Source organism: Pseudophryne corroboree, chromosome 5, assembly GCF_028390025.1.
Source record: "Pseudophryne corroboree isolate aPseCor3 chromosome 5, aPseCor3.hap2, whole genome shotgun sequence".
Lineage (NCBI taxonomy): Eukaryota > Metazoa > Chordata > Amphibia > Anura > Myobatrachidae > Pseudophryne > Pseudophryne corroboree.
The window spans coordinates 614499483-614516946 of NC_086448.1; the positions used below are offsets into that span (position 1 = coordinate 614499483).

Here is a 17464-nt window from a genome sequence, read left to right on the forward strand (position 1 = left end):
TTTTCTTCCAGACGAAGATGACAGTGTTGCCAGAAGTTCAGACCATCTTGCAGAGAGTTCTCCACATGCAGCCTCCGTTTGTTCCGCCCACGGCACCCTGGGACCTGAATGTAGTGTTAGACTTTCTACAGTCCTCCTGGTTTGAACCCTTGTTGTTGGTGGAAGACAAGTACCTCATGTGGAAGAAGGTGATGTTGCTGGCCATGGCTTCTGCTAGGCATGTCTCCGAATTGGGGGCCTTATCATGTAAAAGTCCCTACCTGGTTTATTACGAGGACAGAGCTGAGCTCAGGACTACACAGCAGTTCCTGCAGAAGGTTGTCTCTGCATTCTACTTAAATCAACTGATTGTAGTCCAGTCCAGTTCTGGTACTTCTGCTCCTCTGGAGTCGCTAGATGCCGTAAGAGCCTTGAGGATCTATGTATGTTAAGAGGGATTCCTTATTTGTACTGTATGATGCACACAAAAAAGGGTTGCCCTGCTTCTAAGCAGTCCATTACTCGTTGGATTAGGTTGACTATCCAATAGGCCTGTGTGTCGGCAGCCTTACCTGTTCCACATTCTCTGAAGGCCCACTCTACAAGATCAGTGGGGTCTTCCTGGGCGGCTGCAAGGAGTATCAGCTTTACAGCTGTGCCTAGCTGCTACCTGGTCAGGGAAGAACACCTTTGTGAAGTTCTACAAGTTTGATACCCAGTTTGGGCAGGCAGTTCTGCAGACGTCTCCGCATGTTCCCGCCAATTCTGGATGCTTTGGGACATCCCCATCGTACTAAGTTCACCCCAGTATCCCTTATGGATGCCAGAGAAAAAAAGATTTTAATACCTACCAGTAAATCCCTTTCTCGTAGTCCATAAGGGATACCGGGCGCCCGCTTCTGTGCGTTGACTACTCTGCAGGTTTTTCTTTTTCAAAGTTACCCGTTCAGCTGTTGCTGTTTTGTTCCAGCCATTGCTGGTTGTTTTATGTTATGGTGTGATGGTGTGTGAAACTCACCACTCGTTGTTATGGTCCTTCTCTCAAGTATGTCCTTTCTCCTTTGGGCACTATTTTACTTATAACTGCCTGTGGGAGGGGGCATAGAGGGGAGGAGCCAGCACACCCAGTTGAAGAAATTTAAAGTGCACTGGCTCCTTTGGACCCCTTCTATACCCCATCGTACTAAGTTCACCCGAGTATCCCTTATGGACTACGAGAAAGGGATTTACCAGTAATAAAATCCCGTTTTCAAGACTTTAATTCAGTACTTCAATACACTTGGTATGAGAAAGATGCTATATGTTCCAATGTTTCAATGATACTGTAAATTTGGAAAAGTAATCCAGAGTAGAAAGTGGATTGTTCTGGTGACTAACAAGGCATTGTCCCGTATCCATGTTTATTTTGATTCACTATTGACTGAAATAGAATTACTCATTACACATTATTAATGTTCTTGTGTAGGTTCATTTGGCATTGACTTGTAAAATAGATTTATATTTTCTATTATTTATATTAAAACCTTATTTACTTTTATATACTTGCTTCTGTACTTGCAGTGTAATTATTCTATGTATTTACTAAATACTGTATGTTTTATATATACAGTTATATGTATTAATATGCTGTAATTAATGGTGTTTTATTTTATAGGAATTTTTTAAAATATTTTTTTTATTGTATTGTTTTTCATACTTAGATGTTCTTTTGGTTACTTTGGCAATCCAGCTGAGCCTAACGGTGGCTGCCAGTTATGTGATTGCAATCCAAGTGGCTCATTGAATAATCAGTGTGATAGAGAAACTGGTCAATGCATTTGTAAGACGGGGGTGACTGGACGCCTTTGTGATACATGTGAAGTAAGGCATATTCTGCTGGACCAGCAGTGCATATGTAAGTTTAAACGCTTTGTCATTTATATTTATATGAAGAAAATGTAATGTTCCCCAATTATATTTTAAGTCACTATGCATCATTAGGCCTTAGTCTCACAACATATTGCCATGATTTGTGTATCTACTGTATGGGGAGTGGGTTGGACCAAATTATGCAAGTCTCAAGTTGGCCCACCACCTCCCCACAGCACAATGCCACATGGGGGCGCCGCTTCCTACAGACCTTAGAATTGCAACATAATGCAACAAGGGGGCAGAGTTACGGTCACCCTTCAGGGGTGTTTCTGGTACTTAGAAACTGTCCCTACATGCACCACAGAAGACACTACATGGACTTTTTTTTAAAGAGCATGTCAAAAGCTAGGGTGCCACTGGAGGAGGGGTGACTAAGCCTGCGGCCACACATAGCGGGCAAGCGAGTCCCGCTGAACGGGACCCGCTTGGCCGGGAGGGGGGTTCTGTGTTCACACGGATCCTGTTCTGAGGAATGCCGCAGAACAGGATCCGGCCAGTGACACACAGGATTTCAATGTAACACAGTGCACAACCGCACTGTGTTACACATACATTGAAATGTATGTGTTCACATTGAAATCCCGTTGTCCTGCCGTCTGGTCCAACCGCAGCATGCTGCGGTAGGACCCGGCGGCAGAGGGACTGCCGCACATGTGTGGGCGTCTGCCGGCAGTCCCTAAATGTGTCCCGCTTGGCCGCTATGTGTGGCCGTAGCCTAAAGTAGTAGAGAGTACTGTTTATTTTCTTGTTTATTTGTGAAGTTTTAAAGTATGACATCATAATGCTCCTTTGTTGATTACGCCAGGAATACAGTGAAAAACAGACATGGGGGGTCATTCCGAGTTGTTCGCTCGTTGACGATTTTCGCTATGCTGCGATTTGTTGCTAAATACGCATGCGCAAGGCACGCAGGGCGCATGCGATTAGTTATTTAACTAAAAACTTAGTAGATTTGCTGTGGATCCTGCAGCTCTTTTCAGTCGCACTGCTGATCGGTGAATGATTGACAGGAAAGGGGCGTTTCTGGGTGGTAACTGAGCGTTTTCTGGGAGTGTGCTAAAAAATGCAGGCGTGTCAGGGAAAAACGCGGGAGTGTCTGGAGAAACGGGGGAGTGGCTGGCCGAACGCAGGGTGTGTTTGTGACGTCAAACCAGGAACTAAACGGACTGAGCTGATCGCAATCTGTGAGTAGGTCTGGAGCTACTCAGAAACTGCAAATAATTATTTAGTAGCAATTCTGCTAATCTTTCGTTCGCACTTCTGCGAAGCTAAGATACACTCCCAGAGGGCGGCGGCCTAGCGTGTGCAATGCTGCTAAAAGCAGCTAGCAAGCGAACAACTCGGAATGAGGGCCCATGTTAGATAACAATGCTTATCACTGTGGTCCGACCACATGAGAAAGGAATATGGGAGAATGGATATCATATCACTAACATGCAACTTTGAAGTTGTGTTCTTATGTAGCTCATTATTATTTTATAATTGCCAGCATGCGATGATGACTGCACAGGACCACTACTTGATGATCTGGATAATCTGCATCGCGTCATTTACTCTGTAAACTACACTGGAATCATCACTGTGCCTCATGGATTTATGTTGACTCTGGAAAACATGATACTGGATGAAAAGGTACACAAATCTCCAGATTTATTAAGCGTCAGTTTGGGAAACGACAGTAAAAATTTGTTGTCTCTGGAAATGGAGATTGATAGAAATTAGCTGTTTGTATCACTCGGATTCATGCAAACACAAGAGGGACTTTCTTCCTTTTCCCCTCCCTTCCCGCTTCTTTCCCTATTTTGTATATATGGTTCATATTATTCATGGAACACATTACACCTCATCTGCATGACAAACAGAATACTTTTACTTGGGTCTTGGCACTGTGGCTTTTATATCAAAGTCATTATACAGTACCCTATCTCATGTCTCCATGTAAGCTACACCAGTGCTTTTACACCTCCTCATATATACTATGTAGCCCAGCAATATATCCCACTAGACTTTTCCTTACCTGCAGAGATTTGAGCATTAAGTTGGTAACCATATGACCAAATCACCCCTTTACCCTCAAATCTCCTGCTCTGTCTTGTGCTACCATACAACTTTTTTCTGGTTTTCTCTCTATTCCCTGATATTCCCATAAGATTACTGTTAATCCTTAAATTCTGTTTGGTTATTCTGTTGGTTACCTATAATAGAACATTATTCCCAAATCCTATTCAATAAAACAGTTACAATGAAAACTGTAAAACTTCACTAAATATCTTAGAGATTTAGTGAAACATGAAGTTTGACAAAAGCTGGGACACACTATAATATATATCATGCCATAAATTGTTCCAATTATAAATGGATATATCAAACACATCGTATAGTGTGTACCCCTCCCCCCATAGTACTCCTGTCTTACCCAGCCATTGTTCATTGAATCACCCAGTTGTATGTACTGTATGTCCAATGGGACGATTCCACAGTCGATGCAGTGTGAGTTACATCTGGATCCTTTAGTGTGCACGATGGATGCTATGTATCATTACATTACATTGTTGGTCACATGGTGTGTACGCAGTTTAAGGGTACCCAAATGCTTGCATATGGATGTTTTGTGTTGGTTTATCTTATAGTTAATTCTGTTACCAAAATCTACTCAAGCAGTATCTGACTTTGATTAGTTATATATGTAGGAGGAGAAGATACCTTCTGAATATCTTGCTATAAATAGGAACAGCAGCAGCGTAATATGTAGCGTAATATGTAGCTTTTGAGTTAAAAAAAAACAACAGCTAGTGATGATCCGCAACAAGATGCCTCCTTGCTCAAAAAAGTTCCCGTCGGGTATGCTTAAACAATATTCAAGGAGTAATTGTTCATAACGACCAAATACCTATAATTGCTGTGAAAATCTTCACAGACAGAGAGTTGGTGTTGCTCCCAGAGTCAGAAAAAGTCAAATGAAGAAAAAGAGAAAAGAAGACTCTATTTTGGGGGCACTCTTCAAAAATATCAAAGGCCAAGCATGCCCCTAAGTATCATTAAAATATAACCTTTATTACGCTATTAAAATATAAACCACATACACAACATAAACAGTTTAGACAGAATTCTTTGATAATAGTCCAAAAAGCCCGCTAGTGAGCTAGCTGATATATTGTTAAACTAAAATTGGTAGGCCACTAACCAAACAAATAAAACATTTGGGCAGATGTATTAACCTGGATAAGGCATAAGGAAGTGATTAACCAGTGATATGTGCAAGGTGATAAAGGCAGCAGCCAATCAGATCCTGACTGTTAATTTACATATTGGAGCTGATTGGCTGGTGCCTTTATCACCTTGCACATATCACTGGTTTATCACTTCCTTATGCCTTCTCCAGGTTAATACATCTGCCCCATTAGGTGGTAAATTCCACTCTATCAGTATATGCTGCAATTGTAGCCCTTCACCTCTTATCATATATTGGCCAGCTCATAAGATATTCAGTATTATGAGGCTAATATTATAATAAACCCCATATAGTGTAAATACCAACCAAAACTTTTTTCAAGAAAGCTAGTCAAAATATGAATAATGATAGACTCATCATACCTTCATAAACCAGAATTAACCCTGCAGGAATCAAAAACATTATACCACTGTGGGGATGATTACCATAAACATTCTATTTAACAATGGTAACAGGATGCTGAAATAATAACACCCTTGTTTACATTAGCTGTGTATATAGACAATTCAAGAGTCAAAGATTGTAACATATGCAGAGAGAACTAAAGAGTAACTCAGCAACCCATTTACCGCTACTTCTACTGTCTCACCGTCATGATCTCGGATCACCAATACCGATACAGCGGCCGGTTGATGAGAGAGCAGCGATCTGGATATAGCTGGTAGGAAGGAAGTTAGATGGCCGCACTGCTTTCCCCGTTAGAGCGGCTGCAGCGTCCTGATATCATAGGACATTGCAGGGCACTGCACCGCAATTCAGGGGTTAGAGCTGGCCGAAAGTAATCTGATCGTTACAAAGGATTATTAGGTGACAGTAAGTAAAACATACAAGGAATAATTGATAATCACCCAGTGGTTTGTATACTTTAAACTGTAAAGAAATCAATGAACCACTGACTACCATTAACCATTGATATGTGTCACACTAATCAGACATACTATACAGTGGGGATTGAAAGTTTGGGCACCCCATGCAAAAATTCATTTTAATGTGCAAAAAGAAGCCAAGGAAAGATGGAAAAATCTCCAAAAGGCATCAAATTACAGATTAGATATTCTTATAATATGTCAAAACAAGTTTGATTTTATTTCCATCATTTACACTTTCAAAAGAACAGAAAACAAAAAATGGCGTCTGCAAAAGTTTGGGCACCCTGCAGAGTTAATACCTTGTACTGCCCCCTTTGGACAGCTGAGACCTGGCAGTGTCATGGATTGTTCTCAATCATCGTCTGGAAAGACCAGGTGATGTCAATCTCAAAGGTTTTAAAAGCCCAGACTCATCTGACCTTGCTCCAACAATCAGCACCATGGGTTCCTCTAAGCAGTTGTGTAGAACACTGAAACTGAGAATAGTTGATGCTCACAAAGCAGGAGAAGGCTATAAGAAGATAGTAAAGCGTTATCAGATGCCCATATCCTCTGTTCGGAATGTAATTAAGAAATGGCAGTCATCAGGAACAGTGGAAGTTAAAGCAAGATCTGGAAGACCAAGAAAAATATCAGACAGAACAGCTCGCAGGATTGTGAGAAAAGCAAGTCAAAATCCACATTTGACTGCACGATCCCTCCAGGAAGATCTGGCAGACACTGGAGTTGTGGTACACTATTCCACTATAAAGAGATACTTGTACAAATATGGTCTTCATGGAAGAGTCATCAGAAGAAAACCTCTTCTACGTCCTCACCACACAAATCAGCGTTTGAAGTTTGCAAATGAACATATAGACAAGCCTGATGCATTTTGGAATAAAGTTCTGTGGACCGATGAGGTTAAAATCAAACTTTTTGGCCGGAATGAGCAAAGGTACGTTTGGAGAAGGAAGAGCACAGAATTTAATGAAAAGAACCTCTGTCCAACTGTTAAGCATGGGGGTGGATCAATCATGCTTTGGGGTTGTATTGCAGCCAGTGGCACAGGGAACATTTCACGAGTAGAAGGAAAAATGGATTCAATAAGATTCCAGCAAATTTTGGATGCTAACTTGATGCCATCTGTGAAAAAGCTGAAGTTAAAGAGAGGCTGGCTTCTACAAATGGATAATGATCCTAAACACACCTCAAAATCCACGGTGGATTACATCAAGAGGCGTAAACTGAAGGTTTTGCCATGGCCTTCACAATCTCCTGACCTCAACATAATTGAAAATCTATGGATAGACCTTAAAAGAGCAGTGCGTCACAGACAGCCCAGGAATCTCAAAGAACTGGAAGACTTTTGTAAGGAAGAATGGGCGAAGATACCTCAAACAAGAATTGAAAGACTCTTGGCTGGCTACAAAAAGCGTTTACAAGCTGTGATACTTTCCAAAGGGGGCAGTACAAGGTATTAACTCTGCAGGGTGCCCAAACTTTTGCAGACGCCATTTTTTGTTTTCTGTTCTTGTGAAAGTGTAAATGATGGAAATAAAATCAAACTTGTTTTGACATGTTATAAGAATGTCTAATCTGTAATTTGATGCCTTTTGGAGATTTTTCCATCTTTCCTTGGCTTCTTTTTGCACATTAAAATGAATTTTTGCCTGGGGTGCCCAAACTTTCAATCCCCACTGTATGTTCTATTCACTTTGTAAAATCAATGCTTTCACTTAAATATTTACTATCAAGTTGTTACAGTGTCACACTAAATGTAAGAAGCCTCCTCCTGCCATTTTGTTACCAGAGCCTGTGGGAGGATTCGTCTACATAGTATCAATTGTAAACACGTGATCCAAAACAAATTCTAGACAAATAACACAATACTTCACTGTTTTAACTCTCTGTTTGTGATAAATGTCACCATACGTTATAAATGCGTCTAGTAAAGACAGGTAAATTTGCTATAAGGTTACCAGTGATCCTGATACTGCTGTTTCTACTGTCTCACCGTCATGTACTCAGGTCTCTAGGACCGATAAAACCTCAGAAATAGGAAGCAGGTAGTGCGAGTTTCCATGTTACTACAACAAATCCAGACTCAATTTTATAACAAAAAAAAATGTTCCATGTAAATAATTGTTTAATGGTTAACAAATTATTGTAGATGATGCAAGCGCCTTAATTATGCAAGTGGATCGTTACATCCTGATAGCTTACAACATTTATGGAATAAGTAAGCCATTAAACTGCATTATTTATGTACAACATACAGACGTCTGCTTTTAAAACCCATAGTAGAACAATGAGCATCAGAGTCTGATTTATTAAAATGGACACACCACTCTTCTACATTATTACTTTGAGTTATTCAATGATACAAACAAATGAAAAAAAAAGGTGTTAAGTATTTTGTTATTGAATGCAACGCCTATTTTCAGCAACCATTTTGCAATACATTTTACTACATTTTATTTACCGACATATTGCTGTCTTTGCGGATACACACATGGAGCTATAATAAACATTTGCAGATTTTTTTCTGGTCAGTATTTGTTTTCTCTAAATCACCAAAAATCTTAATATTCCCTTTTATCACTTCGTCTAGAAATGTAATTAAACCTCCTAGATGCTCTGTAGATGATGATGTCCAGATGGAACAAACTAGAAGAAATTTAATTTGTGATATTTATGATGACAGAGTCAGCACTTAAATTGGATTTCTAAAGAGGAAGCCGTTAAGTGCTCTGTATGCTACATTTTAATCATGTCTTACTTCAGAGTGTATATGCTCTAGAACCGCTGCAGGCTACAAGGAAATATAATTTCAATATGTGCTTTGATTTTTTTTATAGTTGGAAAAAATACAATTTAAAGGATCAACTTGAGAATTGTTTAGAAATAGAATTGTAGTAAATATTATAATAAAAATAAAGAAGCTCCTGAAACTATAAAAAAAATGGTTACGATGATATTCTATCCAAAATATTTTTTGGTTTATTGGCATATACACTCCTTCAGGGCAGAAACACGTGCCCTGCACATTCCTATTCAGTGTACTGGAGCACTGTGCTTTCCATATCAGCAATCACTATCAACAATATATACAGTATTAAAAAAACAACAGTTGAAACAGGTAGGTACCATGTAACCTCAGAAAATATTGGTGGTCCTCAGAAATAGGATTACCCTATCCTTGTTATGCAAAGTATGTGATCTACTGAAAAATAATACTATTTAATAAATGTTTTATTGAATACGATCTTTCTCTGCAGTGATTAAACAGCTACAATAAATGAAGCACATAGATGGAGTTTGTTAAGTCACATAATACAGATGTGCTCTCATACACTAGTGCTGAGGTCACAGCAAACATCTATTCTCAGTGCACCAGGTCTAGTGCAGCACGGATTGCACTGAGCGTCTTTTTCACATCTTTCTCACTCCAATGTGCATCTTAGTCACACAAACTCATCTTATGAGGCCACACTGATTAATTTGATGTGTAACACGTGTACATCTGTGTGCAAATGAGTCTGATTATATGTACGAAGCCGTGTCTGTTTCCCCCAGTTTGTATACAGATTAAGGGGTATATGCAATTCACGGCGAATCGCGGCAATTTTTCGCCGTTTTTTAATTCGACTTAATTCGACAGGTGAATTCCGGAAGGTGGCTGCCGGAATTCACCATATTCAATGAAAAACGGATTCGCCAGAACCGCGGGCGAAAATCGGCCGATTTGGCGGATTTTGCCGCGATTTTAAAAAACGGGGAAAAACGGGAAAAACCCGGAAAAAAAATGGCGTGGGGTCCCCCCTCCAAAGCATAACCAGCCTCGGGCTCATCGAGCTGGTCCTGGTTCTAAAAATCCGGGGGGAAATTGGGCAGGGATCCCCCGTATTTTTAAAACCAGCACCGGGCTCTGCGCCTGGTGCTGGTGCCAAAAATACGGGGGACAAAAAGAGTAGGGGTCCCCCGTATTTTTAACACCAGCATCGGGCTCCACTAGCTGGACAGATAATGCCACAGCCGGGGGTCACTTTTATGCCGTGCCCTGCGGCCGTGGCATTAAATATCCAACTAGTCACCCCTGGCCGGGGTACCCTGGGGGAGTGGGGACCCCTTCAATCAAGGGGTCCCCCCCCCCCCAGCCACCCAAGGGCCAGGGGTGAAGCCCGAGGCTGTCCCCCCCCATCCAATGGGCTGCGGATGGGGGGGCTGATAGCCTTTTGTGATAATGAAAAGAATATTGTTTTTTCCAGCAGTACTACAAGTCCCAGCAAGCCTCCCCCGCAAGCTGGTACTTGGAGAACCACAAGTACCAGCATGCGGGAGAAAAACGGGCCCGCTGGTACCTGTAGTACTACTGGAAAAAAAATACCCAAATAAAAACAGTACACAGACACCTTGATAGTAAAACTTTATTACACACTACCGACACACACATACTTACCTATGTTGACACGCCGACTGCCACGGTCTCCGACGATCCGAGGGTACCTGTGAAAAAATGATACTCACCTTCCAGCGTCCAGAGGTACATCCACGTCCAGATATAAATCCACGTACTTGTTAAAAAAACAAACCGAACACCCGCTCCATACCGGACTAAAAGGGGTCCCATGCTTTCACATCAGACCCCTTTCTCCCGAATGCCGGGACAATCAGGAAGCGCTACTTCCGTGGCGCTCACCTGATTGGCTGTGCGCTGTCTGAGCTGTGACAGCGCATCGCAAAGCCGCTCCATTAGTTTCAATGGTGGGAACTTAGCGGCTAGCGGTGGGGTTACCCGCGGTCAGCCGCTGACCGGCGGGTGACCTCACCGCTAGCCGCTAAGTTCCCACCATTGAATAAAATGGACGGGGCTGTGCGATGCGCTGTCTGAGTTCAGACAGCGCACAGCCAATCAGGTGAGCGCAACGAAGTTGCGCTTCCTGATTGGCTTTAGAGACCTTTGTGTGACAGCTGTCACTGACAGGTCTCATTCGTGGAAAGGGGTCTCATGTGTCAGCATGGGACCCCTTTCAGTCCGGTGGTCGGGTATTTGCGATTTGTTATTTTGCCAAGTACGTGGATTTATCTCTGGACCATGGCTGAGGTGAGTATATTGAACTTTTCTTTTCAGGTATCCGTGGATTCTACTTGGAGAAGAGGACCGATGTCGGCGTGTGAACATAGGTAAGTATGTGTGTGTCGGCAGTGTGTAATAAAGTTTTACTGTCACGGTGTGTGTGTCCTGTTTTTATTTGGGTATTTTTTTCCCAGTAGTACTACAGGTACCAGCGGGCCCGTTTTTCTCCCGCATGCTGGTACTTGTGGTTCTCCAAGTACCAGCTTGCGGGGGAGGCTTGCTGGGACTTGTAGTACTGCTGGAAAAAACAATATATTTTCATGATCACAAAAGGCTATCAGCCCCCCCATCCGCAGCCCATTGGATGGGGGGGGGACAGCCTCGGGCTTCACCCCTGGCCCTTGGGTGGCTGGGGGGGGGGACCCCTTGATTGAAGGGGTCCCCACTCCCCCAGGGTACCCCGGCCAGGGGTGACTAGTTGGATATTTAATGCCACGGCCGCAGGGCACGGCATAAAAGTGACCCCCGGCTGTGGCATTATCTGTCCAGCTAGTGGAGCCCGATGCTGGTGTTAAAAATACGGGGGACCCCTACTCTTTTTGTCCCCCGTATTTTTGGCACCAGCACCAGGCGCAGCGCCCGGTGCTGGTTTTAAAAATACGGGGGATCCCCTGTCAATTTTTCCCCCGCATTTTTAGAACCAGGACCAGCTCGAAGAGCCCGAGGCTGGTTATGCTTTGGAGGGGGGACCCCACGCCATTTTTTTAAAGGATTTTACCGTTCCAGCAATAAAAAAATAAATAAAAAAAAATAATATTTTAAAAAATATATAAATAATATTTGTGCCTCCAAAAAAGAAAAAAAAAGTACCTAATCCCTTCTAATATAAATAGATATGCTATTCCTAAAAAAAAAAACACCAAAAAAAACATGTTTAAATTTTTTTTTATTGTTTTCACCCTCCAAAGTGTGGCGGATTGAAAATGACGAATTTGCTGTCTAAAAGCACTGCTGTCGAATTTCCAAACTTGAATTGAATATGCTTTGGTCGAATTGCAGCACTTGTATCATTGCAGAAAAGTCGAATTTGCAAAAATTCGAATTTCAAAAAGTCGAATTTTGAAAGTCCGTTTTTTGGTCGGAAAGCACTGAATTGCATAGGCGAATTTTTTTTTGGGCGAAAATGACCCGAAATTCGACAAATTCGGGAATTCGACCGCAATTGCATATACCCCTAAGGTGGATATTTAACTAGCCAAGGTAATTTACATCAGCTATTTGATCCCCAGGGACTATCCAATTAGCCCCAAAGCTGGTACTCATCAGGGATTTTTTTCCTCACATGCCTGAGGCAGGAAAAGAAAATCCCAGATACAATGCCCCATTTTTGCAATTGCGCACTGAAAACACATACAGATGTGTCCACATACATCTTTGCTATATCCCGCCATGTATGGCACGGTTTTGCATGCCATAGACTCAGAGATTTAACCATGCCTTGTGATTTTTTCTTAATTTGCTTCTGTAATATGTTACTTTATTCATATTCTATCATGGCAAACAAAAATGTTAAAATTTATCCACTCGCTACTCGTGAAAACAACTTAGCCGTGTTTTGCATGTTGTGCCAAATTGGTAAATAAGCAAAAATGTAAGTGGACACATCTGTATGTCCTGAAACTTATCCCGTATCCTATGTTTTCAGCCAAAAACTTATCATTTTTTGGGCGCAAAAACGGGGATAATTGAATTGACAGAAAAAAGTGAGGGGGAAAAAATAGCAAAACCCCCCTTTTTTTGTGTCCAAAATTTTGGGGGGCTAATTAAATATAGCCCTAAGACTCAGTTGCACACAGTTATACAGTTGTCGCATATCAAATTAATCAGTGCAGTCTCGTGTTGCGTTTCTGTCACATCAAATTGTAATTCAGATGCATATTAGAGTGAAAAAAGACACAATAAAAACTGTACACTGCTCAGCACGGCTCACGCTGGGCATCTCACATCACATGGTGTATTGATGCTAAGTGTGTGACAACTCTATACAGTAACAACAAATTCATAGGTGTTCCTCCCTTCATCAGGTCCATTATTAATGACAATGTGTGATATGAGCTCTTTCATTGACAGTCAGGAAAGACATTGATATCAAAATTGTGCAAAACATTGATTGGGCAACTACATGTTCAGCTGCCCTGAGCAGATAAGCGCTGATTGAAACTAATGATTTTATTTTTCTCTATCTATAAATGAATAACACCGATCACGCTGATTCCTTGGCTGGCGAGAGAGTGTAATAACAGCAATAAACACCACTGCAATACAGCCCTAGGGGCCTAATTAGGATTCTTAAAATGGAAGAAAATATGTTTTGCTTGTACACTTTGATTAATCCATTTTCCAGGAACAGAAGCTCCTTCTTTTATTCATCAGGAAAATAGATTCAGAATAAATATTGCTTTTTTAGAATAATTAATGAATATGTTGCAGGTATTATGTCTCTCTAATGTTATATCAATTAAAGGAGACTTAATTATGCTTCTTTGACTGCCAAATATGCAAATCATTTTACATTTTACCTATTAGCATTCTATAACCGCAAACTTACATTTAGAATAAATCAGATGTTCAGAGGTATACCATAAAATCTGACCAAGATCACAAGATAAATATACATTTCAGGTAATAATCAGTGTATTTATAGCAGGCAACACTTGGATTGTTGTAATTCCTAAATACAGTATACTGTGCACCCAATATAATCTATATTATTTTTATTATTGTGTTTACAAATAGTAACAGTTTTGTGTGTTGTCAGAGCTAAAATGACAGTTTACTGTATTTATAACTATATTGCATTGCATTGTTTTAAAGGAACCTGTCTACAGAAATGTGGATGCTCTCCGAATTCTTGGCAAGTCAGTGGAGCCACAATTGGCTGTTTTGTCTGAGGACACAGGGCGACTACATAAGAGGGTGAGTAACAGAACACTGGGCCAGATTTATCAAGCCTTGGAGAGTGATAAATTGCACAGTTATAAGGTAGTAACCAATCAGCTCCTAATTGCCATTTTTCAAACACAGCCTGTAACATGGTAGTTAAGAGCTGATTAGTTGGTACTTTATCACTGTGCAATTTATCACTATCCAAGGCTTGATACATCTAGGCCACTGTCTTTATAAAGTTTTAAAGAGGATTCTGAGAGAAGATGAAAATAATGAAAATACAGTTTGTTAGTGCAGTGTGTGTGTGTGTGTGTGTGTGTGTGTGTGTGTGTGTGTGTAGGGCCAGATTATGCCTTCAGGGGACCCTCATCTCTGGCAGCGCCATATATACAGTATGTATGTATATATATATATATATATAATATATATATACACACACACACACACACACACACACCATTCTATCATGTCTAGTAAATGTCCCTCCACTCCTTCCCTCACATTATTTCCTATATATATATATATATATATATATATATGGTATGCAGTTAATATACCGTCTGTCATGATCCCAGCATTCAGGAGACCAACGCCAGAATCCCGATAGCCAGCATTTTACCCACAGCCGGATTCCCGACTTCCGCCTGGTATTCCCACTCAGTTGGTGGGTCCACGCCACAAACTGAGTGGGAATAGAACCTGTGGTGAGCGAAGCAAGCCACCGAGCCCGATGTGTGGCGAGCACAGCAATTCCGGCAGATGCAATGCCGCTGTCGGTATAGTGACAGCCGGCATCCCGTCACCCGAGATATCATATGCATCCCATATATATATGTATGTGTATATATATATATATATATACACGCCTCAAAAAAATAAATGGAACACTAAAATAACACATCCTAGATCTGAATGAATGAAATATTCTTATTAAATACTTTGTTCTTTACATAGTTGAATGTGCTGACAACAAAATCACACAAAAATGATCAATGGAAATCAAATTTATTAACCCATGGAGGTCTGGATTTGGAGTCACACTCAAAATTAAAGTGGGAAAACACACTACAGGCTGATCCAACTTTGATGTAATGTCCTTAAAACAAGTCAAAATGAGGCTCAGTAGTGTGTGTGGCCTCCACGTGCCTGTATGACCTCCCTACAATGCCTGGGCATGCTCCTGATGAGGTGGCGGATGGTCTCCTGAGGGATCTCCTCCCAGACCTGGACTAAAGCATCCGCCAACTCCTGGACAGTCTGTGGTGCAACGTGGCGTTGGTGGATGGAGCAAAACATGATGTCCCAGATGTGCTCAATTGGATTCAGGCCTGGGTAACGGGCGGGCCAGTCCATAGCATCAATGCCTTCGTCTTGCAGGAACTGCTGACACACTCCAGCCACATGAGGTCTAGCATTGTCTTGCATTAGGAGGAACCCAGGGCCAACCGCACCAGCATATGGTCTCACAAGGGGTCTGAGGATCTCATCTCGGTACCTAATGGCAGTCAGGCTACCTCTGGCGAGCACATGGAGGGCTGTGCGGCCCCCCAAAGAAATGCCACCCCAAACCATTACTGACCCACTGCCAAACCGGTCATGCTGGAGGATGTTGCAGGCAGCAGAACATTCTCCTTGGCGTCTCCAGACTCTGTCACGTCTGTCACATGTGCTCAGTGAGAACCTGCTTTCATCTGTGAAGAGCACAGTGCACCAGTGGCGAATTTGCCAACCTTGGTGTTCTCCGGCAAATGCCAAACCTCCTGCACGGTGTTGGGCAGTAAGCACAACCCCCACTTGTGGACGTCGGGCCCTCATACCACCCTCATGGAGTCTGTTTCTGATCGTTTGAGTAGACACATGCATATTTGTGGCTTGCTGGAGGTCATTTTGCAGGGCTCTGGCAGTGCTCCTCCTGTTCCTCCTTGCACAAAGGCGGAGGTAGCGGTCCTGCTGCTGGGTTGTTGCCTTCCTACGGCCTCCTCCACATCTCCTGATGTACTGGCCTGTCTCCTGGTAGCGCCTCCATACTCTGGACAGTACGCTGACAGACACAGCAAACCTTCTTGCCACAGCTCGCATTGATGTGCCATCCTGGATGAGCTGCACTACCTGAGCCACTTGTGTGGGTTGTAGACTCCGTCTCATGCTACCACTAGAGTGAAAGCACCGCCAGCTTTCAAAAGTGACCAAAACATCAGCCAGAAAGCATAGGAGCTGAGAAGTGGTCTGTGGTCACCACCTGCAGAACAACTCCTTTATTGGGGATGTCTTGCTAATTGCCTATAATTTCCACCTGTTGTCTATTCCATTTGCACAACAGCATGTGAAATTGATTGTCAATCAGTGTTGCTTCCTAAATGGACAGTTTGATTTCACAGAAGTGTGATTGACTTGGAGTTACATTGTATTGTTTAAGTGTTCCCTTTATTTTTTTGAGCAGTGTATATATATATATATATATAGATATATATATAGATATATACAGTATATATATATATATATATATATATATATACACACACCTTATTTTCTCTCTCTTCCCCTCTTAGAATATCATCACACCCACCCATTATATAATTAATCATTTTCTCTCGCCCCCACCCCTTATATATTTGATTATCCTCTCCACCCCTCACCCTCTATATAATATATTTAATTTCCACACATCACCCCCACCCCTTATGTAATATATATTTTTATTACCTTCTTCTCTCCCCACCTCACCCCACCTTTTATATATTTAATGATTTCTCCCCTTATATATTTAATGATCCACCTTACTTTATCTAATATATTTGCTGAACCACCCATCACCCCCATCCCTTGTATAATATATTTAATGATCTCCTATCCCCCACCCCATCACCCCCATCCCTTATATAGAGAGGCGGCCGGGGGGTATTCACATCCAGCTCTGTGTGTGTGTGTGTGTGTGTGTGTGTGTGTGTGTGTACGTGTGTGTGTATGTACGTGTGTGTGTGTGTGTACGTGTGTTTGTGTGTGCGCCTGTGTGTTGGGGCTATGTAATTAAACAATGATAATTATTTAATCCAGCTAGTTGTTTTTTTGCAAACCTATTGAAGTTAATAGACAAATGCTACGCATCTGTGTGACATAACATAGTCACATATTGTTTACAACAAAAAGGTTCAAAAGTTCTTGACACTGAAACCTTTTAAAATTGAAGAGAATCAATTGAAATAAAAATTAAAAACATCCATAATAAAGTATGACAGTACACATATTATTATTATTATTATTATTATTATTATTATTATTATTATTATCATACGTTGCAATATAAATGTTTATACTAGTCCCAAGTATGTGTGATCTGCAGAACTGAAGCTGTAAAGCTAAGAATGCTCCATGGTAATATGTCCTCAAGATCAGATGTTTTATTTGTGTTTCATCCTCAGCAAAGCAAAATGGACCGATTAAATAGTAACCTCTTTAGTTACCTGTTCC

At 41.5% G+C, this 17464-nt stretch overlaps 1 protein-coding gene across 1 annotated transcript in view; it reads left to right on the forward strand.

The window, feature by feature from the left end:
- Positions 1-17464, forward strand: part of LAMA1 (laminin subunit alpha 1) — a 376319-nt gene that overhangs the window by 216827 nt on the left and 142028 nt on the right. The window contains exons 32-34 of the mRNA XM_063923508.1: positions 1680-1873; positions 3380-3522; positions 13925-14026. Coding sequence (XP_063779578.1) covers positions 1680-1873; positions 3380-3522; positions 13925-14026 — 439 coding nt within the window. The remainder of the gene's footprint in view (positions 1-1679; positions 1874-3379; positions 3523-13924; positions 14027-17464) is intronic.